Source organism: Trachemys scripta, chromosome 1, assembly GCF_013100865.1.
Source record: "Trachemys scripta elegans isolate TJP31775 chromosome 1, CAS_Tse_1.0, whole genome shotgun sequence".
Lineage (NCBI taxonomy): Eukaryota > Metazoa > Chordata > Testudines > Emydidae > Trachemys > Trachemys scripta.
In genome coordinates this window covers 109,024,206-109,048,483 of record NC_048298.1, presented here as the reverse complement: position 1 = coordinate 109,048,483, position 24,278 = coordinate 109,024,206, and the positions used below count along the sequence as shown (strand labels likewise).

The 24,278-nt window shown below is 45.6% G+C and overlaps 2 protein-coding genes across 7 annotated transcripts in view; both read left to right on the top strand.

Annotated features, from left to right (window-relative positions):
* Positions 1 to 4,112, top strand: part of ADA2 (adenosine deaminase 2) — a 47,813-nt gene extending 43,701 nt beyond the window's left edge. For all 6 annotated transcript variants that reach the window (XM_034781274.1, XM_034781255.1, XM_034781284.1 and 3 more), the window contains 2 exons: positions 274 to 476; positions 1,727 to 4,112. In XM_034781274.1, the coding sequence (XP_034637165.1) occupies positions 274 to 476; positions 1,727 to 1,835 (312 nt within the window). In that variant the 3' untranslated portion in view covers positions 1,836 to 4,112. The remainder of the gene's footprint in view (positions 1 to 273; positions 477 to 1,726) is intronic.
* Positions 4,113 to 11,043: 6,931 nt separating this feature from the next.
* Positions 11,044 to 22,274, top strand: HDHD5 (haloacid dehalogenase like hydrolase domain containing 5). Its single transcript, XM_034781225.1, has 8 exons — positions 11,044 to 11,314; positions 14,080 to 14,283; positions 16,888 to 17,000; positions 18,717 to 18,810; positions 19,362 to 19,395; positions 19,638 to 19,812; positions 20,814 to 21,002; positions 21,644 to 22,274. The coding sequence occupies exons 1-8, from the start codon at positions 11,189 to 11,191 to the stop codon at positions 22,017 to 22,019; spliced, it is 1,311 nt and encodes a 436-aa protein (XP_034637116.1). The 5' UTR covers positions 11,044 to 11,188; the 3' UTR covers positions 22,020 to 22,274.
* The last annotated feature ends 2,004 nt before the right edge of the window (positions 22,275 to 24,278 follow it).

Sequence of the window (24,278 nt, the reverse complement as noted above, 5' to 3'; positions counted from 1 at the left end):
AAGGGTACAGGGTGAGCTCTTTCATCTGTTGTGTGGTGTGCAAGTACCCCAGAGGCACAGAAGTAGGGAAAACTAAGCTAGCCATATACTAAGATAGGAGGTCTGGGGAAGGAAACCCTGTTACAGGCTCCAGTCCCAGTGTACTAGGTGCTGTACAAACATATGATAGAAAGACCGTCTCTGCCCCAAAGAGCTTCCAAACAAGTATAAATATATACTGCAAATATCTGTAAGAATAACCCATCCTTGCTTCTTCCTCCTCCTTATCCCAAGGTCCTGCTGTTAGTATCAGATTTGAGGAACCATCCTGCTGCTCAGTTGATGGCAGAGGGACACCCCATGGTGATTAGTTCAGACGATCCATCTATCTTTGGATCAAAGGGTGTGTCGTATGACTTCTATGAGGTGTTCATGGGCATCGGCGGGATGAGCGCAGACCTGAGAACTTTAAAACAACTGGCACTAAACTCTCTAAAGTAAGCACACATTCTTGCACTAGGAGTGACACGTGGGGAGATATTTGCCTGCTCTGCAGAGAGCCACCTTATTCTGTTTTCAGCCCAAGAGTCTCCTCTGTCACTCGGGCTGGGGTTCTACTGACCCAAAGTCCTCCCCATGTCTCTCACAGCGCAGTGTAGCAAAGTGAGACTCACCAGCACGGTGCCTCCTGCTGGTCATCCTGTGAATTAGCTCTTCCAGCCCAGAGCACCCTCTGCAGGCCAGTGTCTCGCCTGCCGCTGGCCCCCGTGTCCCTTCCAGACCCTGGTGGCCCTCTACATCCAGGTTCTGCCCCCAGGAGTAACCCACAATCTGGGTCTCCCCAACCCTCTATCCCCACCTTGCCTCAGCAGCTACTGCCAGTCACCATCTAGCCCCCACTCACTGGGGCAGACTGCAGTCTGTAAACTGCTCATCATCAGCAAGGGGGGTTGAACCAGCTGCCTCTGCCTATTCCCAGCCCTGCTCCACTCTAGGCACCCTTTTCTCCCAGGTAGCCAGTCCTTCTCTCTTAGAAGCTAGAGAGAGAGTCTTCAGCACCTGCCTCACAGCACTTTCATAGGGCCAGCTGTGGCCTGATTGGGGCATGGCCCCAGCTGTGGCTGCTTCCCCAATCAACCTAGCCTTTCCCAGCTGCAGCCCTCTCCAGGGCTGCTTTTAACCCCTGTTCTTCAGGAGTAGGGTAGCCGTCCCACTACAGGCAGGATTTGAGGGGCTTGTGCTATCCCAGAGTCTACCCTGTCCATTGTCAATACAGCCTCTCTTGGTGTGTGTCTCTTTCCCTCCCCTCCCCTACTCCATCCAGTTCCAATTTATCTATGGAGCCTGGTCTCTGGCAAGAGAGGTGATTTTTTTCAAGTCACTTTTCATTTGTTTGAATTTTACTTAGTTGTATATTTTGCAGAGACCCATTATGCATCCTCTGATGTCTTGACCAATGTGCCCAACGCATTCTGGCCTGCATCTGAAGCTTTGTCTATTTTCCCAAAGATGATGCCCAAGCCTGTATCAATCCTAGGCATCCTACAGAGGTTTGGAGGTCAAATCTGTTACTTCCTGCCATTAGGAACAGGTGACAGAGACCTTTTTAATCTTCATCTGAGGCGACACAAAGAGTTAATCTTTCCTAGCTTCCTGCCTTTTCATTTTGGATTTGGATCCTGAAATAGTTTCCCCTCCCCGGCCACCCCAATCCCATGTCTAATCCTTGCTCTTTTTGATCCCACAGATACAGCTCCTTGCCGCCAAAGGAGAAAGCCCAGGCCAAACAGGTCTGGCAGAAAAAATGGGACCAGTTTATAGCTGACCTCTGCAATGCTTTTCCAAGGGAGCTGTAGTGGGGAGGATGTCTGCATGGCAGAGGGAACTGGGGATACTGCTAATGCAGAGAGAATTCTTTTTCTATGTCACTTGCGCTCAAGCTGTGGCCTGGAGCCGGGTGATTTTGGCCAATTATAGTTAATAGCAATTGCCCACACCTCTATACATTAATGTCTTTGGATGCAGGTGAAGCAGAGCAGTGAGCCTTTAAAACAGAAGCAAAAAGTGCTGTAAATGATCAAAGTAACTAAAGTCAAAATACCATTAAAATCGTGAAGTGCTTACTCACTTTTTAATTCTTGTGAATGGGAGTTTTTCCTGAGCAAGGACTTCATGATTTTGCCTAACATCTTTATAAAATAAATATCTCCTCAGGAAACGGCTAGTACAAACATCCCACCATCTGAACCCCTTGACTTTCAGGAGGGCAAGGATTGAAAGCGATTCTTGTCTGAGATCTGTGACTGGTTATGTTTGACCCTGGGCCCGGTGCCAAAATAGTACTGCTAGACTGAGGAACCAGGTCTAAGGTCTGACATCTCAAGACGTAAGGGCTAGAAACAAGCTGATGGACCTGTACAAATGCTTTCAAAACTTGTATACTTTATTAAGCAGTGATCAGCAAAGAATGCAAGCACTGATTGCTGAAAGGAGATACTTCACTCTGGGACCCACCTTTGTAGGGATTTCAATACACTTCTCAGTTGGAAAAGAACCCCTGACTTCAAGAGGTATCTCTCAGATCCATATTAAATAAAGCACCAATCCAGCACTGCAATCCACTAGTGCAGGCCCCTGCACCCATGTGAAATACTCTTGATTTCATGGAATTCAACGTGTACTGGCAGATCCCACTGCAGGATCTGGTCCCGGTGTGCCTTTAGTGAGTCCCTGAGTCCATAGCAATCAGATCTCCGATGTATTAAAGAATTAGTCCCTCGATATGGCTTCAATACAGTGCCAGTGGCATTCACAGTTATCAGCTCTGCAGAAGAAAGACAAAGCAGCAACAGCACAATTTAAATAGTAACTAGAGTCCTTTGAAATAATTGTGACAAAAACTGCAGAAGTAGAAGTGATTGTGCCAGGATGATTTCAGGTCTGACGGTTTTGAATAGGGAAGGCTTAAAAAAATTCTGATTCAGATGTTGGCTGTCTCAAGTAAATGGATTTAGCAAAATCCTTCAGTATAAGAGTTGTGGGGTCAGATCCTCAGCTGGTGTAAATTGACATAGATCTGTTGACTTTAGTGAGGCTACACCAATTTACTCCAGCTCAAGATCTGCTCTGGAGACTTTAAAATGTTCTTAAAATTGTTCCCAGTTACCTGAGTCTGTCTCTCCAATGCATAAGACTTGGTAGGACTGTCATTTCCAGGTCTGTCCACCTCAGGTTAGTTACTATTATACTAATTATCCTGAGCTGTCTGGCAATAGTGTTTATTTTCACTAATCTCGGTCACAATGCTTCAGTAGAGCACAAATATATTTACCACAATAAGTGGTTCAGCTGTATTGTGTGCATGCACGGTACTCACAATTTTAAATAATCCAAACTCCATGGAGCGTATTTTTGTGTATGTATATTCCCATGCAAAAAATATTTATTACACCCCTGTATTGAAGATTCACACCTAATTTAAGGTTGCTAGACCGCACAGCCCACCAGTGCAAACCATAAAAAATGCAGAAGTAAGCAATGAAGTCCATTTAATATACCATCCTCACCTCACTCATCAGTTCCTTTCTCAACCACAACTACCTCCATCTCATAACCCACAGCCTCCATATCTCTACCTTCCTCCTGAACATCTAATAGCCACTCTTATAAGCAATAAAACTTGAATTGGAGTTTATGTTCACATTTTCATTAATATGGGGTTATTGTGGCTCTCATAAATGATAAAGTATTTCATTCCATATCGATGTGTGAGTGAGTTATGGCACCACATCACAAACACTGGCTGTGAAACATGCTTTTATTGTAATATTTGGGGAAACTGAAGTGAAAAGGGTATATGTGTTAGTGACTGGTCTAAAGTTAGGTCCTTCTGAGCATGCTCAGTGGATTTCAGTTTGCTACGTGTGAGTGGAGAAGGAGCCTGTATTCACCAGTGAGTTGGGACTCCCTTTGGTGTGAATCTTTGATACAGGGGTGTAATAAATGAAGGGTGGGGGTAGCTCCCTTTTATGGACACCCAGCCAGCTAGTAGCTATAAAATCCCTCTTAGTAGCTGTTCTCTAATTGCTTTACCTGTAAAGGGTTAAAAAGTCTCACTGCTATGCATAGGTAAAAGGAAGTGAGTGGGCACCTGGCCAAAAGTGCCAATGGGAAGGCTAGAACTTTTTTAAATTGGAAAAAAAAAAAGACTCCACTTTTGTCTGTCTGTTGTTCTCCCAGGGGAGGTGGACAGGGTAGCAGTTATGCTGTAAGAAGCTTGGGCCACATATGAAAAATAATCAGTATTATACCTAGAAACTACTCATTTAAAACCCCAGATATGTAAGTAGATCAGGAAATGTCTAGGAAGACGTGATTAGGTTTATCCCTTTTATTTCTTTATGGCTTATGGATTCCTCTGTGCTAACCCCAGGTGCTTTTGTTTTGCTTGTAACCTTTAAGCTGGACCTCAAGAAAGCTATTCTTGGTGCTTAATCCTTGTAGTTGCTCTTTTAAAATCTAGCAATAGCCTGAATTCCCAGATGTATTTTTCTTTCTTTTTTTATTAATAAAGGTCACCTTTTTAAAGAACAGAATTGGATTTTTGTGCCCTAAGAGGATTGTGCATATGTTATTTAATTAGTTGGTGCCAACAACTGATTTCCCTTTTTTTCCCCCTCCGCTCTTCCCCAGGGGGGAGGGGAGGAAGAAGAGCTTGACGGTACACCACAAGAAGGAATTCCCAAGTGCGCCTTCCTGGGTTCTCAAAGGGGTTCTGACTTGGGTGGTGGCAGCATCTACCCATCCAAGGTCAGAGAAAAGCTGTAACCTTTAATACAGTTTAATACAAGCCTGGTGTGGCCAGTATTAATTTTTAGAATCCTTGCAGGCCCCCACCTTCTGCACTCAAAGTGCCAGAGTGGGGAATTAGCTTTGACAGGGGTGAAAATGATAATATTTCTGTATAACTGTGGAAAAAAGCAATGAGCTGTTTAACAGGCTCACCAGTATCCCCTCCATTTCCACCTTGGCAAAAAGCCTTTAGTAACAGCAATAGTGGCACACACACGCCATACTTATCTTCTCTTGCAGGCTTGAATCTTTGATGGTCTTTTGGCCAGCAACATTGCTCTAGCCATCACCTGCAAGCATTCTCTCCAATGTCTGCTCTACCGTTGCCAGCTCTGGCAAACCAGTGTACCCACACCTTCCTATGAAGGATCCAGTCAGATGTCTGGCATGAATCATGATGTAAGTGTTCAGGGACTCTTACTTCTTGACAGTCAGTGTGGTGCAAGGCTCTCAGTGCCTGGAACCTTTCAGTGGATGGTACTCTTCATAATTATAGGAAGGTTTATACTGTGCAGATCTGATGAGATTGGAAATTCTCCAGCTGGTTAATGCAAATAAAAGAAGTGTTGCCTTAAATGGCTCATCTTTGGACCAGTGACCAGTCCAGCGATTGCCCTGCCACCTGAGGTATCCCAGTTTGGGTTAGGTCTGCTTGTAGATACTTCCCCATCACTATTCCAATCAGATTTTGTTTTCAATGTAGTAAGTCTGAATTGAATGGAGGGCCCTGACTTCTCTGTATGTGAATTTGCACTATGTTCCTCCTTGCATCTCTCTTTGAACAGGATCTGTACTCCATGTCAAGATCAGGTCTTCCAGAGACTTTTATAACAGTAGATGAATTTCACCTTGAAAAGGTCCTACAGCCAGTTCTCTTGAGTGACAGATGGAAGGGGGAATGGCCTGGACTGCCTCTCTGCTGGGGAACAGTCCTCTCCTTTAGTTTGCCTTATATTAGAGATGGGCCACAAAGTCTGGTTCTGGATCCAACTCCAGGTGTGTTAACATCCAGGGATTTGGGTTGACTGCTTATAAAGAAAGAGTCAGACATATTCAGGTTAGGAGTCAAATGTCCTCAGAGTTGAGAAGTAGTTTGGATGTAGGGTGTAGTTTAGAGTGACCCATCGTTTATTATTTGTGATGGTGCCTAAAGAATCCTGACACCACCCTCCACATTATACTCACGGCTCTACAGACATATAGTAAGTAATTCCTATTTTATTTCTTTCAACATTTAATAAACTTAATGAGTTTTTAAATCTGTTTCCATGCGTCTGTTTCTGTCTCTTGCTCTTTAAAAAAAAAATCTTTTGACTTCAGACTTAATCCTGAGAGCTACAATAGGAGTTGAAAGTGCATGGGGCTTTTCAAAATCATGCCCCTAAATCAGGGATTCTCAATTTTGTTCAACCGGTGTGCCAAATCTCAGTACAGAGCTTGTCTTATGGACGCCTCCTGTCCCATTTACAATGGCCGGGACCACCTCACCTCCCATGTGTGTTCACATAAGATTCCTGTGGTAGCTACAGCAATTGCCTACGTGGGAAAGTAAAAGGAATTATCGAATAACAATAATAATATTTAGCTCTTTCATACAGAGCTTCTTGTCAGTAGATCTCACAGCTCTTTACAAAGGAGTAAATGTTTCATTATCTCTTACTCTATGTACATAAGAATTTTAATTATTATTAGCAGTATTTTTAGCTTCTTTTAACACAATTTATTAGCTGGAATCAAAGAAAAGAGCAGGCATCATATGACCAGCTCAGCAAGTTTGAGGACCTCTGCCCTAAGCAATAATGATCAATGGGGACAGCATTTCCTGTCAGCGAATGAACAGCTGGAAGAATTGAGGGGCTGAGATGAATCCTCAGGAGGTGTTCAGATATTGTAGAATAGAAAACCCATGGGGCCTTAATCTGCCACTTGCTTCAAATGGGTTTTATTATGACTACAGCAGGCCCCACACTTATTACCTTTCCCCATCACTCTCTCGATATTTTGTAATATTTCCCCTTTGGTTTTATTTGTTTGAATGGTAAGTGGGTAACTCTTCATTATAAATGTATTGTGATATTTGTATGGTGTTGCACAGTGGCCTGAGTGCCTTGGCTAGGAGGTACCTTAATAAATTAAATGTTTATGCCCTGATCACTAATAGCCAGGAAATGCCTGACACATTTGTGGTTGTTAGGCAGGCCATTCGTCTGGTTTTAACAAGCTGGACAGTCCTGTTTTTGTCTGGTTTGTTCCCTGTCCAGTGCTGATGTAAAACCAGACGTGGTTTTGTCCTCTAGCATGCACGGAGGAGGCCATTTTGCAGAGTACCCTGCTTCACCTCTGCCAGTAGGATCTCACATGCATGCTGTGTGTGAGGTCACGCTGGCAGTGGTGGGGTCATGCAGGTGGGAACAGGGACAATGAGGGCCCACATCTTGGATTCTGGGCATTCATCATAGGGTGACCATTTTTGCTTGATGGAAATAAGGGAAAAACACAAGGGAAAAATACTTTTTTAAAGGACATTTTAGTGAAACACCATTTCCCTTAGCATATCATATATTTTCTTTCAAGTGTGCATTTCCACTGTCCTCAAGTTTACAATGCAATTAAGTACCATTTTAAACACTAAATTGAAGTTTATCAGTTTTAATATGTTTCAATACATCTTAAAATAAGGGACAGGTAATCACTCTAAGGACAAATCAATTAAATAAGGGATGGTCCCTTAAAATAAGGTACACATGGTCACCCTACCACAGATGTCAGAAATCATGCAAATAAAAACATTAAGAGAAGGAATATAAAATAGCTGCTTTTTAAATGGTTGAAACTAGAATTGAGCCCTTAGATCTAAACTTCCTGTCAGCTACAATCTCAACAATGGGACTGAGTAAATTCCAGCTCCAAGTTTTTGTGGCTGACCTTTAGAGCACAGACCCCCTCTAACCATCACACCTGAACTCATAATGCTATTGAGATGTGGCCCAATCAGCAACCACCACTCAGCCTGCCTCAATATATGAACAAACTCTTCTGGCCTTGGTCACTGTATCAGTCTCTCATTGCTAGGAAAAGACCAGTTCTTTGAACAGAACCTCTTAGCCATGTGAACAAACAGCAAACAAGCCCTGTAATGACTAATCAGGTAATTAATTTATTTCTCTCGTTTTTCTTCTTCTTCAGAACTTTGTGTTTTCAGGGGTTACAGCTTCAATATTGACAAGAGGGTCAAGCATCTTCTATCTATTAATAGAGAGGATGGGTGTGGTCCCCCACCACTTCTGGCTGGTCACTAGTTTCTGGTAGTGCCCTCCCCAATGGTCATTACAGTATATAAAATGCATTTTAGTATATTTTTCTTTCCCTTTGACTTGCCCATCACTAGATGAGCATGGCGCAGGCTGAGCAGCTGTGCAGAGGAGGAGAGGCGGAAGGCAGCTGGCTGTCCTACCACTGGTAGGGACTCAAGACATTAGAGCCAGTGTGTGGGAGGAGGAAATCAGGCTGTAAGTGCTGGCTCTTCTGAAGCTGATGCCAGAAGGCCAACAGGGCAGGGTGGTCACAGGTGAAAGGATCTACAGGTGGGTATTACTGTGCCTACTGCTTCTGCTACAGGACAATCACTTGAGTTGCTGACCATACATAGCCCCAAAAATAGGGGTCCAAGCAACTGGTTGCTTTGTCTGTTGTTAAAGCCAGCCCTGGAAAGAGAAACCAGGTTTAAACACCGGTGCTGAGAGTGAAGAAGGGAAAATGGGAACAGTGTCCTGGTGGCAATGTGGTGGTAGGTGGAGCAGGAAGAGAAAGGTCTGGTGCTCCAGTGGGGTGGTGGAAGTGAGGATTCTGAAGGTAGTGATGATGGGGTGCTGTGGAGTGGGAGCTGGAATTTGGCAGCTGCATTGTGTGGGGAAGGAGGATTAAGGCCCAATGTCACCCTACAGGAAAAAAGACCACTCTCATTGGAGTTAATGGGAGTTACGCTATCCTGTGAATGGGAATTGATCCAGAAGGGATTTAGTGCAGAGCTGAGAGAATCAAGGTATGGCAGTTGCTGATGCTGGAATTATCTGGATTCAGCAGCCAATGGATGGTGTGTGTTGAGGGACAGATATTTGTTTGGCGGCCATGTTGTAGTAGTTTATTGTGAATGGCCTGCAAACTTCAGCCTGTTGGATAGTCTTATTTATAAAAATAGGTACAGTCTCCTTTCCCACCTTTACAGGAACATTTGCTGTAACTGGCTGGAGGGCAAACATCATTTGTGGGAGCCTGTCCAAATGCAATAACTCTGTAATGAGCAATGCTTCCCTCCCCCCCCCCCCCCCCCCCCCCCCCCCGGCCCGGATCACAGAACCAACCTCTTTGCACAAAAGGCTGATCTCTGCATTAGTTATATGGAGTAATGAGCATAAAGACATCTGCCCCTAGAACATGGTTCCAGCACCCGCCCTTCTGTGCTGAACATAAGGCCCTGGTTCACTTCAGCATTTAGAAGCTTCAAGAAAGTGTTATCCAATACCAGCCACAACCACTGTCACTGACATGATTCCTGGGCAGAAAATACTCTAGAATATATGTACCCAACCATATTAATATTTTGTTAAAGAAACATTTATCTTGGGAGGAAACGGCCCTTTCAATCTGGGGTTACTGAACCTGTAATTTTAACGGGGACCATACCTGTCTCCAATAGGAAATTAAAGATTCTGAGGCTGTCCTCATGGCTGACCTGAAAAACTGACAGCAAGAAAATTTCAATTTTTGTTATAAACTATTAAATTATAAACTATTAAAATATATCCCCATCTTAAATGTAGGTACTTTGGACCTCTTTCTGCTACCCCTTCCAGAGAGGTGGCCTTTTGCTAAGATCACTTATATCAATTTAACATTCAATATGTTGTGGGGACTTGCAATGGAGATGGACTTAGTTAACGGGTGGGCATTTTCTGTTTTACTGTTTACTGAGTGCCAATAGTATGCTAATTTTTCTAACTGTGATCTCCAACTTCTATTACCTTATTAATGCATCAGTGGTTGTATTCTTGTGGTACAAAGTGACACCTGCTGGCCAGTTACAATAACATTGTTTGAATTCCTGGCACGAATGAAATGCAGGGTGAGCTCTGCAGGTGGTGGGAGACATCTGGTGTGGGGTATCAGAACTCACAACTGGCCTGTCCTTAGAATGTGGCTTACAATGGGTCCCAAAATAAGCAGTGTTTTTCATCATGCTTTTTACCATGGATGTACCAGGATCTGCAAAGCAACCTTTATACTAGATTTTCAAAATTATATGAAAAATTACCAGCCTGGACACACAATCTACTTGCTGCCCTTTGCCATGGGCATGGTGATGAGACAAAGTATTTGCTAGTTGAGGGTGACACACTGTAGGCCTTTGTTGCCTCTGTAGGCTGAGCTTATCGCACATACCTGCGGTTACTTGCAGTCTTCCCCACAAGCTCCCTGTGTGCCACCCTCCCACCCCTCTCGATTCCAGCGACTCCCTGCAGCCCCCACCTTCCCCCATGCCACAGGCTCTGTGTACCTCCCACCTCTGTTCCCTCTCTGCCATCTGTCAGGGTCTCTGGGTGCCCCCAGCTCCCGCTGCCTCCCCCGCTCTTCATACTACCCCCCCCCCCCCCCCAATGCCAGGCTCCCAGTGCGCACCCCCCTCCCCACATTCTTATTGGCTGTTTCTATCTCGGCCAACAATGGTGACAAGGCTGCTCGGGGCGCCCGACCACCGAGGTCAAGCCCGGGGAGAACAGCCCCGCCAGGCCGCGCGTGCTGCCCTGTGACGCCATGAGGGTTTGGGCCGGAGAGACGTCATCTCAACGCACTGTGACGTAAGAGGCTTTGTGCCAGCCAAGCTGTGGGGCTGGGGCGTCCTACTTAGCCCCTGCGGGGCTCGCAGCCGCCACCAGGGCGCAGGCGCGAGGGACAGCAACGGGCGCGCGGCTCGCGCAGCCAGGATAATGACCTCTGCAGCGGGCTCCAGCGCCGGCTTGAAGCGAAGCTGTTGTACAAAAACTACAGTATCCGTCATGCCCCGGGACGCAAAACCCCCTTTCCTGCCCGCGCTGAGCTGGAGCTTTGCATTCTGGAAGATGGAGTCCTGGAGCATCCATGCCAGCCGCCACGTGGCCGGAGGTGGAAACACAACTACCATTTACCATGATGCCTTGCGCCCGGGGCCATGGAACCTGCGCCGCGTTCTGTGAGGCATGCTGGGAGCTGTAGTTCCCTCCAACCCCTAGCGAGAGAGTCGGACTCCTTGTGGGCCCCCCGTTCTTGTCCTCTGATTCGCGGCGGGGGGGCGAGGAGGGGCTGCTCGCGGCAGCGGCGGGGGATGGGTCTAGGTTGCCTGCGCTGCGCGAGCAAAGCTGCTATGAGGCGATGGCGGCGCGGGGGGCTTTGGGCGCTGCCCCCGAGCAGCCAGAGGGGCCTGGGCGGGGGCCCCCTCGGGGTGACTGAGGTAAGAGCCCCGGTGGCCTGGGCTGGGCGGGCGCTGGGGGTTGCAGCCTGTGGGGCGCGGGGGCAGATAACGGAGCGGGGTTAGGGTGACCAGACAGCACGTGTGAAAAATCGGGACAGAGGGTGGTGGTAGGGGATTGGGGGGGGGGGGGGGGAGACTAATAGGAGCCTATATAAGAAAAGGACCCCAAATCGGGACTGTCCCTATAAAATTGGGACATCTGGTCACCCTAGAGCTGGGGGATACGTATGGTGCTGGCTGTGGCTGGTACGAGGGCAAGAGCTCGGCTGGCTTCTTGTTTGGTGGGGCTTGGCTGGTGGGTGAGAACAAGGGGGTGAAACCCCAGGGATGTGTGTGTGGGGGAGTCCTAGTGGCTTGGGTGGGATTCCTGGGCTGACTTCCTGACCGTGCCACACACTCCCCATGTCTGTGCCTCTGCTTTTCTAGCTGTGTCACAGGGGCCTCCAAAACCTCCCCATCTCGTGAAAGTTTCTGAAGTGCTTTGAAAGTGTGACTTGCTCCCTAGGGACTGGTACAGTATTTCCTATGAAGCCACCAGAAGCTCCAGTTAAGACAATGGGTAGCAGTAGAGCGTGAGATTTTTCTCTCCTGGTCCTGGGACAAGCAGAAATAGTTCATTGATTTATTTGTATTTTTAAAATCATCACAAGAGGCTCCTCTAATTGTTGACTAAAAAATACACTAGATGACTATGTCCACAAAAACATAAGAATGGCCTTACTGGGTCAGACCAAATGTCCATCTAGCCCAGTATCCTGTCTTCCAACAGTAGCCAATGCCAGGTGCCCCAGAGGGAATGAATAGAACAGGTAAGTGATCCATCCCCTGTCACGCATTCCCAGCTTCTGGAAAACAGAAGCTAAGGACACCATCCCTTCCCAGCCTAGCTAATAGCCATTGATGGCCCTATCCTCCATGAACTTATCTACTTCTTTTTTGAACCCTGTTATAGCCTTGGCCTTCACAACATCTTCTGGCAAAGAGTTCCACACGTTGACTGTGCGTTGTGTGAAAAAATATTTCCGTTTGTTTGTTTTTTTTAAATCTGCTGCCTATTCATTTCATTTGGTGACCCCTAGCTCTTGTGTTATGAGGAGTAAATAAAGTGTTTACTCTTCTCCACACCAGTCATGATTTTATGGACCTCTATCATATCTCCCCTTAATCATTTCTTTTCCAAGCTGTCAAGTATCAGAGGGGTAGCCATGTTAGTCTGGATCTGTAAAAAGCAACAGAGAGTCCTGTGGCACCTTTAAGACTAACGGATGTATTGGAGCATAAGCTTTCGTGGGTGAATGTCCACTTCGTCAGATGCCACATGACTCTCTGTTGCCTTTTCCAAGTTGAAAAGTCCCAGTCTTATTAATCTCTCCTCATACGGCAACTGTTCCATACCCCTTATCATTTTTGTTGCCATTTTCTGAACCTTTTCCAATTCCAATATATCTTTTTTGAGATGGAGTGACCACATCCTCCATGTAGTATTCAACCTGTGAGTGTACCATGGATTTATATAGAGGCAATATGATATTTTCTGTCTTATTATCTATCCCTTTGAGCCTGCAAACGAGGCTCGCAGCTTGTGCCAGGAGGAGAGGGAGGCTGGTCACAAGTCATGGGAAGCAGTGGCTCCTTTCCTGATCCTGTCTTGTAGAGCAGAATCCTAACAGGGATGCTGGAAAGTGTTCACTCACTGCCTGCTCCTTAACATCTATGTGTTCCTTAATGAAAGGCACACTTTAAAATGCCACGTGAACTGTGCACTAAATAGTAGATGGGCACTGGTGTCACTGTCATGTGTCATGCATTCTGACACATTAACAGCTGTGAATTGTCCATAGAACTGGGCTGAAGGTAACTGTAGCTCACTCTGCTTTTATTTTCTCACCATTCTGACCAAATCAATGCCCCAGTGACAGAACTTATGGTGGACTATAGGAAGCCCCAAATAGCCACCTACTTTGCATGTTCCTAAGGCTGGCTCTGGGCAAGATGCTCTGGGAGAGGGGCAGCCAGACTCCCGGGTAGCCAACTGGATATTGGGTAAATATGGCAGCTTGTTTCCTGAAGGAGCTTTTGATCTGGAACTGGTAAGTATACTGTAGTCATGCTTCTGGACCAGCTCATCTCCTTCCCAGGGGCATTTTCTCCTTGATTTCTGTAAGAGCAGAGCATGGTGCAGTCCAAATCAGTTTGTATCACTCTACCATAATAAGCAAAAGCCAGAGATGGGTTGGAACCACAGAGATGGGATCTATTCAGTTAGCCCCTAATTAGGAGATATGGACCAGGTGGTCGGGTTCAGACTCATTTCTGTTAATAACATTTGCCACTCTTTTATATAGGCTTCTCCACCACAGATCTCAAATTGCTCACAAAAATAAATATCATTAGACCTATTTGACAAATACGAAGTTGAGGCACAGAGGTCAGATGATGGCCAGCCTCACGCAGTAAATCAGTGGCAGAGTCAGGAATGAAGCTAGGACTCCTGACTTTCAGAAATTGGACTATGTTGCCTCCCTTTAATTACACATGTTGGCATTTTCTTACTAAAGTGGGGAGAGGGCATGTGGTGAGATTGGATGAGTGTTGATAGGTTGGGAATAATACTCCTTCTTAGCCGCCGCCTTTTTTTTTTTCAGGAGCAGCTGGTCACTTTTAAAAAGAACCTTTTGTTCTTCCTCTCTCGGTTTTTTTTTCCCAGTGCCGCAGTAATTGCTATAAATCTGTTTATGTTGCAGACTCCTCCGACCTTTGGGTTCCTGTTTGACATTGATGGAGTGCTTGTTCGGGGACGCTATGTGATTCCTGCTGCCCAGGAGGCCTTCCGGAAACTGGTAGACTCTAATGGACAGCTCCGGGTGCCGGTAGTCTTTGTGACAAATGCTGGGAATTGCTTACAGGATGTCAAAGCCCAGGAACTCTCCGATGCTCTGGGGTTGAAGGTAACAAGAGAATCAACCCCCTCTATCCTGGGGCATTGGGTGGAGGCCTTGGGTTTTAAATTGAAGCTACACAGGTTTTTAAAAAAAAAAGTACATGTGCGGGAGACTCTTCACTTTGACAGCAGAAATCCCATGTCTCTTTTCATCAGTGTCCCCCTACCAGGAACTCAGTGGGAATCCATTGTCATCAGTCATTCACTTTATTTAACTTTCTTCAGCACTATAGGATTGCAAAATCAAAGCTAAAAGAAGAACCCAAGTTTAGTCAAAATTAGAAACTAAGCATGTAAATAGCAAGAGAGCCAGTTAGAGGCCCTGCGGAGATGTTCTTGTGCAATATACAGCTGGTCACTTGAAACTAGTCTGAGATCACATTTCATGCACACTGCCAAACAGCCATCAGCGGGGAACAACATGCTCACTAGTTGTCAAAAGGCTTCTTATCCCAGCTCCACTTAGCTAGGCTGGCCAGTCACCTATCCCAGTGTCTGTAACTGAAAAGACCATGTCTGAGCTGGAGGAAGGAGATATTCTACTGCTACAAAACAAGTCCAAATGGTTATGTAGCTGCACAGCTGACATCAGCACTGCCCTGCTGCCAGTTCTGTCCTTACCATAGAGCTAATTCATTCACATGTTTCTTGTATCGGAGCAGCAAGTAAGACCCAGTGGAGCAAGGTAACCAGGTATACTCTCCAACTAAGAATTCTGGAGCAGTCGGATCAACCCATTAAGTCCAGAGATTTAAAGCTGTTCAATCCAGACTAGTTCTCAAAGCTGTGTTTTAATTCACCAGGCTCAGAAGGATAGTGGCTGGGCAGGCCCTATGTGTTCAGTCACTACACTGCTAAGCACCCCAATGTTGCTATCTAAATGATGATGGCCCTTAGTTCATTAGACATCTGGGGCTGGTAAGAAGGCCATCAAAAGATGGTGCTGGATTGGTTCTAGCCCAAGATATTCAGTGGGGTGGAACGTGTGGTGGCCTTGTTCTCAGAGGTCTAGCTCCACTTCAGAATCTGCTCCTAGTGACATGGTGAGTAGAATACAGTGGAGTAGAGAGTATTATCTGTATGCAAGTTTGTTTGGGTAGTGGTTATGGATGCAGAGTTCTTCTCTGTGTTGGCTTAACCAGCTGGAACTCAGCCTGCGGCTGTGGGTTGCCCTGGTTGTCCACCTCAGTTAGGGTGACCAGATGTCCTGATTTTATAGGGACAGTCCCGATTTTGGGGTCTTTTTCTCATATAGGCTCCTATTACCCCCCCTCCACCCAGTCCCGATTTTTCACACTTGCGGTCTGGTCACCCTAACCTCAGTGTGGGCTCGTCTCCTCCCCCTACAAATGAAATGAGGGGAAAGGGGGTGTGATGTTGTGCAGTCTATATGGTTTTATAAAAATATGATACATTATATTCACTTAACTGGCATATGCTTCATGCAAAAGGTCTCTTGTTAGGTATCATTACAAAGTTTTATAATCTACTGAGTGTGATCATCCTATTTGTAGAAATGTACCACTCTTGTATCTAAAACTAGAAATATAAAACATAACTCTGAGGGCCTATTGTCATTATGTAAAGTGTGGGCCATTAATGATGGCTTGGAATCTTGATGACTCCCATTAACCAGGACCATTGTCTGCAGATAGACTCACAGGTAAATACAGCTTCCTGTATATGTGTGTGCTGGCAAGTGGGTAATGAAGTCTTGCAGTGACATGTGATCATGTCACCTGAACTGGAATCCATCTTTAACCTGGTGCTTTCCCAGTGGGGGGATGGAAACCCAGAGGGACAAAGGGTTCCCGCCTTATTCAAAAGATATATATATATAAAAATAAAGGGGTGGAAGAGAACACAAAGGGGAGAGGAGCCATCATGAAGAATCCCCTAGCTATCACCTGAGCTGGAATAACAGCTGTACCAGGAGAAAGAATTGTGCCTGGGCCTGGAAGGTGTCCAGTCTGAGAAAAAACTTACTGAAGCATCTCTGAGGGTGAGATTATCTGTATTCAGTTTGATTAGGCATAGATTTGCGCATTTTATTTTATTTTGCTTGGTGACTTACTTTGTTCTGTCTGTTACTACTTGGAACCACTTAAATCCTACTGTCAGTATTTAATAAAATCACTTTTTATTTAGTAATTTACTCAGAGTATGTATTAATACCTGGGGGAGCAAACAGCTGTGCATATCTCTCTATCAGTGTTAGAGGGCGAACAATTTATGAGTTTGCCCTGCATAAGCTTTATGCAGGGTAAAACGGATTTATCTGGGTTTAGACCCTATTGGGAGTTGGGCATCTGAGTGCTAAAGACAGGCACACTACTGTGAGCTGTTTTCAGGTAAACTTGCAGCTTTGCGGCAAGTGATTCAGACCCTGGGTCGGTGTTGGAGCAGACGGGAGTGTCTGGCTCAGCAAGACAGGGTACTGGAGTCCTGAGCTGGCAGGGAAAACAGAAGCAGGGGTAGTCTTTGCACATCGGGTGGCAGCTCCCAAGGGGGTTTCTGTGATCCAACCCGTCACAGGGAGTAACAGCTGAGTGCTGTGTGGGGAATGGAGAGCTTCCATCCTGCTGACTCTGGTCTCTTTTTCCTCCTGCAGGTATCTCCAGAGCAAGTGATCCTCTCCCACAGCCCCCTGCATCTCTTCCGTCAGTTCCATGAGAAGTGTATGCTGGTGTCTGGGCAGGGGCCAGTGGAGGAGAATGCCAGGAAGTATCCTTTGCAGTTCTGGGGCTATGGACCCTGCTTGTCCCATCAGAGCTTCACAACTGTGCTGTATTGGCTGTGCCTGGGGGGGCAGTGATATTTGGATACGTACTGGGACACCTGTGGGGCCAGCCTGTGGGAGGTAGGGGAGCGGGAAAAGGTCTTTTGATTTATTCTGAGCATCTTGTGGGGAGGGGACCCTTTGGAAGACTTGAAACTTTGGACTAAGTTGCAGTCTGTCTTCTGGATGCGCCCTTGTGGCCTGTTTTGCTTCTTGCACTGACTTGGTTAGTTACGGCCCATGCTTCCTGCCTCCATTTTACTATGATTGGTGCAAAACTCCTAGCTTCTGTAATCTTTTATATTGCAGTCCATGCCAGGTGGCAGTCAGACATATTATAGGCAGGTGCTGTGCAATCTTTCCTTACACAATTTTGTCCAGTGTACTGTTCTCTGCTAATTGGGTCCCAGGCTCCCCCAACTCTGCTGATGTGTCTGATCTTTAACTCCCTGTGCTGCTCCAAATCTAGAACCCACCCACAAAAGCTTTGCCAAAATATATCTGTTCTATTCTGACCTGTAGATACCAGTGCTGTTTAACAGGTTAGAGAATTTCCCTGTGTTATGCAAGGTCATATTAGATGATCATAATGGTCCCTGGTCTTAAAATCTATGAATCTATTCCATCTCTGCTGCACCTGTCTCGTTACCAGAGACTATTGATGGGTAAGCGTCTTTCATAGATCCCAAGGTCAGAATGGACCATTGTTATCATCTAGCCCAGGGGTCGGCAACCTTTCAGAAGTGGTGTGTCGAGTCTTCATTTATTCACTCCCATGAAACATTAAAAGTTTCATGTGCCACTAATATATTTTAATGTTTTTAGAAGGTCTCTTTTTATAAGTCTATAATATATAACTAAACTATTGTTGTGTGTAAAGTAAATAAGGTTTTTAAAATGTTTGACGCTTCATTTAAAATTAAATTTAAAATGCCGAGCCCCCCCGGACCAGTGGCCAGGACCTGGGCAGTGTGAGTGCTACTGAAAATCCACTCGCGTGCCGCCTTCGGCACACGTGCCATAGGTTGCCTACCCCTGATCTAGCCTGACCTATATAACACAGGCTATAGAACTTCCCCAAAATAATTCTTAGAGCATATATATATATATATATATATATATATATATATATAATTTTTTAAGCAAAAGATCCAATCTTGATTGAAAAATTGTCAGTGATGGAGACTCCACCATGTGTTCTCTTGCACAAGTTTATCCACAGACTTTTTCTCTTTATCTACATGCAATTCCACTGAAGCTAGTGAATTTGCACCCACTTACCAGGTGTGACTTGGCAGCCCTCCTTCTGTAACCTTTCTGAGAGTCGCTGTCCTGCTGTGCTCTGGAGACTTGAGACTTCCGAAGTTGCCGTGAATGGATTTGATCTGAATTGTCCTCTCTGGTGCTATGGGATGGTCTTCCAGTAATGCCCTGAGTCAATATTGGACTTCCAGAAGAAGTAGGGGTAGGAAATGACCCAGTTTTTATAGGGTAATGGGATTTCCAACTTGGGGTGAGCTGTTTGAAATCATCTACATGACTTAGAAGTCCTATTGAAAGTCACTGAGACTTGTGCTCCTAAATCCCTTAGGTGCTTTTGTAAATCAGCCCATAATCTGTAAAGAGCAGGCTCTATTTCCTTCCTTGACTGTCTGAAATAGTGTGGGGTTCCGGAATGTGGTTACCATAGAGGATGTGAGGAAGGCATTTCCCCTGCTGGACATGGTTGATCAAAGCCGTAGACCAAAGGAGCTGGTAAATATCAACCTGTCTGTGAGACTTGGTGACCTGGGATTATAGCATTTGTATGTTATGGCCTTTGATAGAATAGCTCTGAGGTCATCTATAACTAGCCCTCTTTACACCATTCATTAGAGTGACTCCTGTTGGGGGAGGTTGGGATTGTTACTGAGCTCCCTGGAGGTCTGCACTCTTACATAGCTCTCTGCAATGGCCTCAGCTGGAAGAGGCTAGAGCTGCAGTAGCTTTGACACACCCCCTTCCACCCCCCAGTATCCTAGTGTTTACAACCAAGATTTTTCAAGAATGATTAGTGATTTTGTGTGTGTGTGCGCGTCTGTCCGTCCGTCCGTCTGATTTAAGACTTCTTAAAAGGGCCTGATTTTCAGCAAGTATTGAGCACCTGTCTGAAAAATCAGACCCCGTGAAGACTTCTAAATGTGGGCTTCCAAAATGACTAGTCCCTCTTGAAATTCTTGGCTCTCATCTTTACTATCCCATTATGTCAATACCAAATCTGTTTAGTTTTGTATTATTAACCCAGCCTTGCTTGTTTTTTCCTACAGCCTCCTCTGACCACTGACTTCCCTACCATAGAAGGTAAGTGCTATGCTTTGTCCATGTTTATGCTGTTATCCTGCTTGCTATTCAGCCAAGCCAGCTGGATAGCCATTTAGTGACGGGACATCTGACGGAATGACTGATTCAGATGCCGTAGTACACAGTGTTTATTTGTCCCCTTCCAGAAGAAGTATATTGTAGTGGACCAACTTATTTTTATTTTATTTGTTGAATGGGTGGCCATATGAGCTTCCATGTACTGTATCTCTTAAATGTTTCAGGCGTGATTCTGTTTGGGGAGCCAGTCCAGTGGGAGACAAGCCTGCAGCTGATTATTGATGTCCTCCTGAGCAACGGGAACCCTGGGGTGGAGCTGGCAGCAGTGCCATATCCCCATATACCTGTCCTTGCCTGTAACATGGATCTTTTGTGGATGGCAGAAGCCAAGATGCCAAGGTGAAAAACATATTTGTTAAGGTCACTTTTAGCCTAGTTTATTCAGCTACCCTGTTGATGAGCGCTGCTTGAGACCTAACCTACATCTCTGTAATGTGACTAGGAGACCTTTTAGTGGGGTTACAGTATATATTTGTTTCTCTAATGTTGTTTGAAAGGGTGGCACTATTTGGAGAGACCTCAAAGTTGCGTTGGGAACTCCGGCCAATATTTTCACAATTGGGCCTTTTTTTATTTAGATGCCTAAGTCCGAGTAGATGCTTCGGTACTGCTAAACCCAACACCTTCATATTTAGAAAGGATGGCTTTCTGCGTCAAGGACTATGATTAGGTGACTTCACAGTTCTGAAGTTCAACCCTTTTTGGGTCGTTGAGGCAACAGAAAAATGTGCACTTTTTATTTAAGTGCAAAAAGCCTCTTCTCTTCTTTCCCTTTTGCATAAACTGAGCTATCTGGTTGAATTCAGTTCACACCTTTCCAAAAGATTCACCACTCTTGGGTCAAGCCCAAGCACCAGACTGCTCATCCCAAGTGGAAAATTAAAAACAGAAAAAGTTTGAGTTTTAAATAAAGACAGAATTTGGCCCATGTCTGCAGCTTCTGGTGTTTCTAAGCCATTCATATGTCTGAAGGTAGATTTGATTTTTTTATTTTTTTTATTTTTTTTAATTCCAATGTCTAGTAGTTAGTAAGATGGTCTCAAACAATGAGGAATACATAAGATAAATGTGAGAATCGACATGTGATGCACACTTTTTGGAGAGGCTTTTATATGGGGGGGGGGTAGGTTCTCTGTGTATTTAATATCCAAGTAAATTCAAAAGAAGGGATGGCAGGGTGGGGACTTCTGTTCTTCTGTCTTCAAGTTGTTCGCATGTAGGTGTGGATCAGGGTAGAGTTTCATCTCTCTTGGGAGATGATCATAGCCGTAAGATGGATAATGGTTTCTGTGCAAATGCCAAAGGGCCAGGGGGCACTGATGATACTTTTTCTGGGGCAGATTTGGCCATGGCACCTTTCTTGTCTGCTTGGAGAACATCTACAAAAAAGTGACTGGCAGGGAGCTGAAGTATGAGGCCCTGATCGGCAAACCCAGCATTGTCACTTACCAATATGCTGAGTATCTGATCGAACAGCAGGTGGAAAGACGAGGGTGGCCATCTCCCATCTGCAGGCTCTATGCTGTTGGGTAAGAGACTACTTCCTGTGTGTTTCCTTAGGGGTCTTCAGCCCTGGTTTTGTAGCAGAGTTTTATGAGGAGTTGTTTAAATAAAAAAAAATAAACTCCTGAGGCATTTCTGGAGCTTCCTATTCTAAATGCTGATCTGAACTGCATTAGGACAAAAGGTCACTAAACCACGACTCCCTGCATTTCCATGAAATTGACTGGAATAGTCAGCCTGCTTGAGTCACTGTTGCAGGATGTGACTGAGATACATAGCGTAGCTCTGGAATTTCACATCAGTGTACTAGCATCAACCAGCCAGTAATTACATTTTACAGCCACTTCAGACAAGGTCCATCAAACATTCTTTGGGGGCAGAGGGGGGAACAAGAAGGAATATCTTCCTCATAACCAGCATTGTGCAAATGGCTGGACACGGGGCTGTTACCATGTTCCTCTCAATGTGACATTGGCTGCTGCTAGAGTTGGTATGCTGGATTAGACAGGCCACTGATCTGACCTGCCAAATTCTATGTAAGTACCTGACTCTAGCTCATTCCTTGCCTTCCCCCACCCACCTTTTATGCTGGACCAATCCCAGCCTGCCTATGTTCAAATCAAACTTGTGAAGTAACCGATTTCCCTCATCTGATGGCCATGCACAGGGATAATCCAATGTCTGACATCTATGGTGCGAACTTCTACAACCGCTACCTCAAGGCTGCGTGTCAGGCCCGTGCCCAGGCCGAGGTGAAGAGGAGTGTGGTGGTGGCAGATCCCCGGAGTGAGGACCATTCAGAGCCGAGGAAGGATTGGTACGTCTCGTTGGAGAGTTGCAAGTCAATTCTGGTCTGCACTGGGGTCTACAGTCCTCATGGAGATGTGCCCGCTGACCCACATGAGAGCGTGGTAGAGACTGTGTTCCACGGGCACCGGGACTTCCGCTTTGACACCAGCCTAGTGGAGGCATCTTATGTGGTGCAGGATGTGAATGAAGCTGTGGAGCTTGTCTTTGAGAAGGAGAATTGGAGCCAGGAGTGAAATGGGAGTGGCAAAATCTACAGTCGTCAGGGTTGAGGAGGGAAGGATTGGGATCTTCTAGTCTAACTTGTCCTAAAGTGTGTGTGTGTGGGGGGGGAATTCCCAGTGCATTGTGGGGCCTGATAGCAAAGGTCCCTTGTCTTAATATCAGTTGGTCAGTCTATTGTTACTAGCAGGGTAACGATCTAAATCTGGCCAGGTCCATGTTTACACATTGCTGTTGCTCCTGTGCATTAAACTGTAATGGGAACAGGATTGGATAGATCATCCTTGTCGCTCTTGCCCCCATGTTTGTGGGGCTCTGCTTGACCAAAGCCCTTTCCCTTTCAAATCCCCTCAGTGCTTGAGAAGCTTATCCCTGTTACACACGGGGAGGGGGAGCATCATAGACCCATGCATCAGTTATGTCCTACACAAACCTTTTAAGTAGAATGTAAGTGGAGCCTGGCCTCTGTACTGACCCTTGGCCCAGGGTGAAATTGATAATGAAGGGTTAATGTCTCTTCCAGATGTGCTTTGATGCCCTGGCCTGCTAACTACCTTTTTGTCTGGGGATTGAGAGTGCACATAGTGTTGTCTTGATAGCACCTGTGCTCTTAATGGCCTTGTGCTGGATCAGAAACTTTGTCTCTTGCATCCTCATCTCTGTTTCATGGCTCCCCAGCAACATAAGGGGTGGTAGTTTAGCTCATAGGAAAACCTGGGCAGCCATAGCAACTTGGTGCCCTGCCAAAGATGGAATTAAAATCTTCTCATTGTAACTTAAATGCATTCTCTGATTGCCAACAGCCCCCTCCTGCTTCCTAAGGGGGAGCACAAGTAGTCTTGCTCCAAAGATGCCAAGGAATGAACCTGGGATTTATAAACTACCAGAGGCAAGGAAGCTGCATTTTGCAGCAGCCCTAGGTTCTGAAGCCCCAATAGAGTCCGTGTGGGCACCAAAATGGACCCTTGCACCCTCCATAAGAGTGGTGAAACCTCTCCTACTGTGCCCCCCCCCCCCCCCATTGGTGCTGCTTCCTGGGAACTAGGGTCAGTAGCTCAAGCCTGCCCTGCATTGCTGGCTGCTGTGATAGGTCACCCACTTACTTTATTCTCTTATGTAGCGCTGTTAAATTGCCCTTTGGGAGTGGAGCCATAAACATCAGCCAAACCTAAGGCCTCTGGACATTCCCAGTTTTGGTCTCTGGGCTTTTTAAATGCAGAAGTTTTTTCCTAGATGTAGTTTGCTCCTTAGGGATGCCCTGAACTCTAATTCTCTTTCCCTTTCCTTCCTCTCCCCAAATTGCTGTGAAGTGCTCTCCAAAGTAGTTACTGCTACTCCTGGATTGGCCAGCAGCTTAATGCTGCTGCAGCAGTGCCAGACCCTGCTTTAACTTTCCTTCCCCTTCCTGACCCTGATGCTTCCAGTTCCTTAGCCCTCATTCTTAGGGGAGAGTTTGAGGCTTGCGTCTTCGTTAAAAATTCTTAAGAATGTCTTTGAAAATTTCCCAAGATGAAACTCAACATGAATACTTAGTCTTGCCATGAGTGTAGGGGACTGGACTAGACTAGACGACCTCTCAAGGTCCCTTCCAGTCCTATGATTCTATGGAAGATGTCAGCTCAGAAACAGGTTAATTTTAATCCTCTAAAAGATTTATGTGATCCACTCTGGCAGTACTACAAATGATTCTTGATATCAAGTGGAAAGGCCTGACTGATGTCTGTGTTTTGTGCCTCTGCACTTCTGTTGACATCACTGGCTGTACTGACTCACACCACTAAATAAGATCCGTATTGAGGGCCACAGTCTCTTTGCAAACATACCCATTTTTAAGCAGCCACTCACTCATGCAGAGCATAAGCTGTGATCTTTTCATAAATATATTTTGTTCTCAGTTAAAATATCAGAGTACAGGTTTGTAGATTTGCTATGAGCACCTTATTTTTCATACCTCCTCTTTGGTAACACTGGATTAGCCTAGTAGGGTTGCACAGGGACCCAAGCTCCTTCCTTCCACATGAAATACTAATTCAGGGGGCAGTAGTTTCTGAAGCAAGCTGTGTATTCTATCAGTGACCCTGGCAAAGAGGTAGTGTGTGTCTTCTCCCCCCGAACCTAACCCAAACAAATTATACACTTATATGCACTTTAACATTATGTTTCACTGTCACCGCTCCAGTTTTACTAATTCAAACAAGACCAAATCTCAATCGCTTCCAACTTCAGCTAATGGTGACAGGTCAGCACTTTTAGTGCTGAAGTGTGCTTTCAGC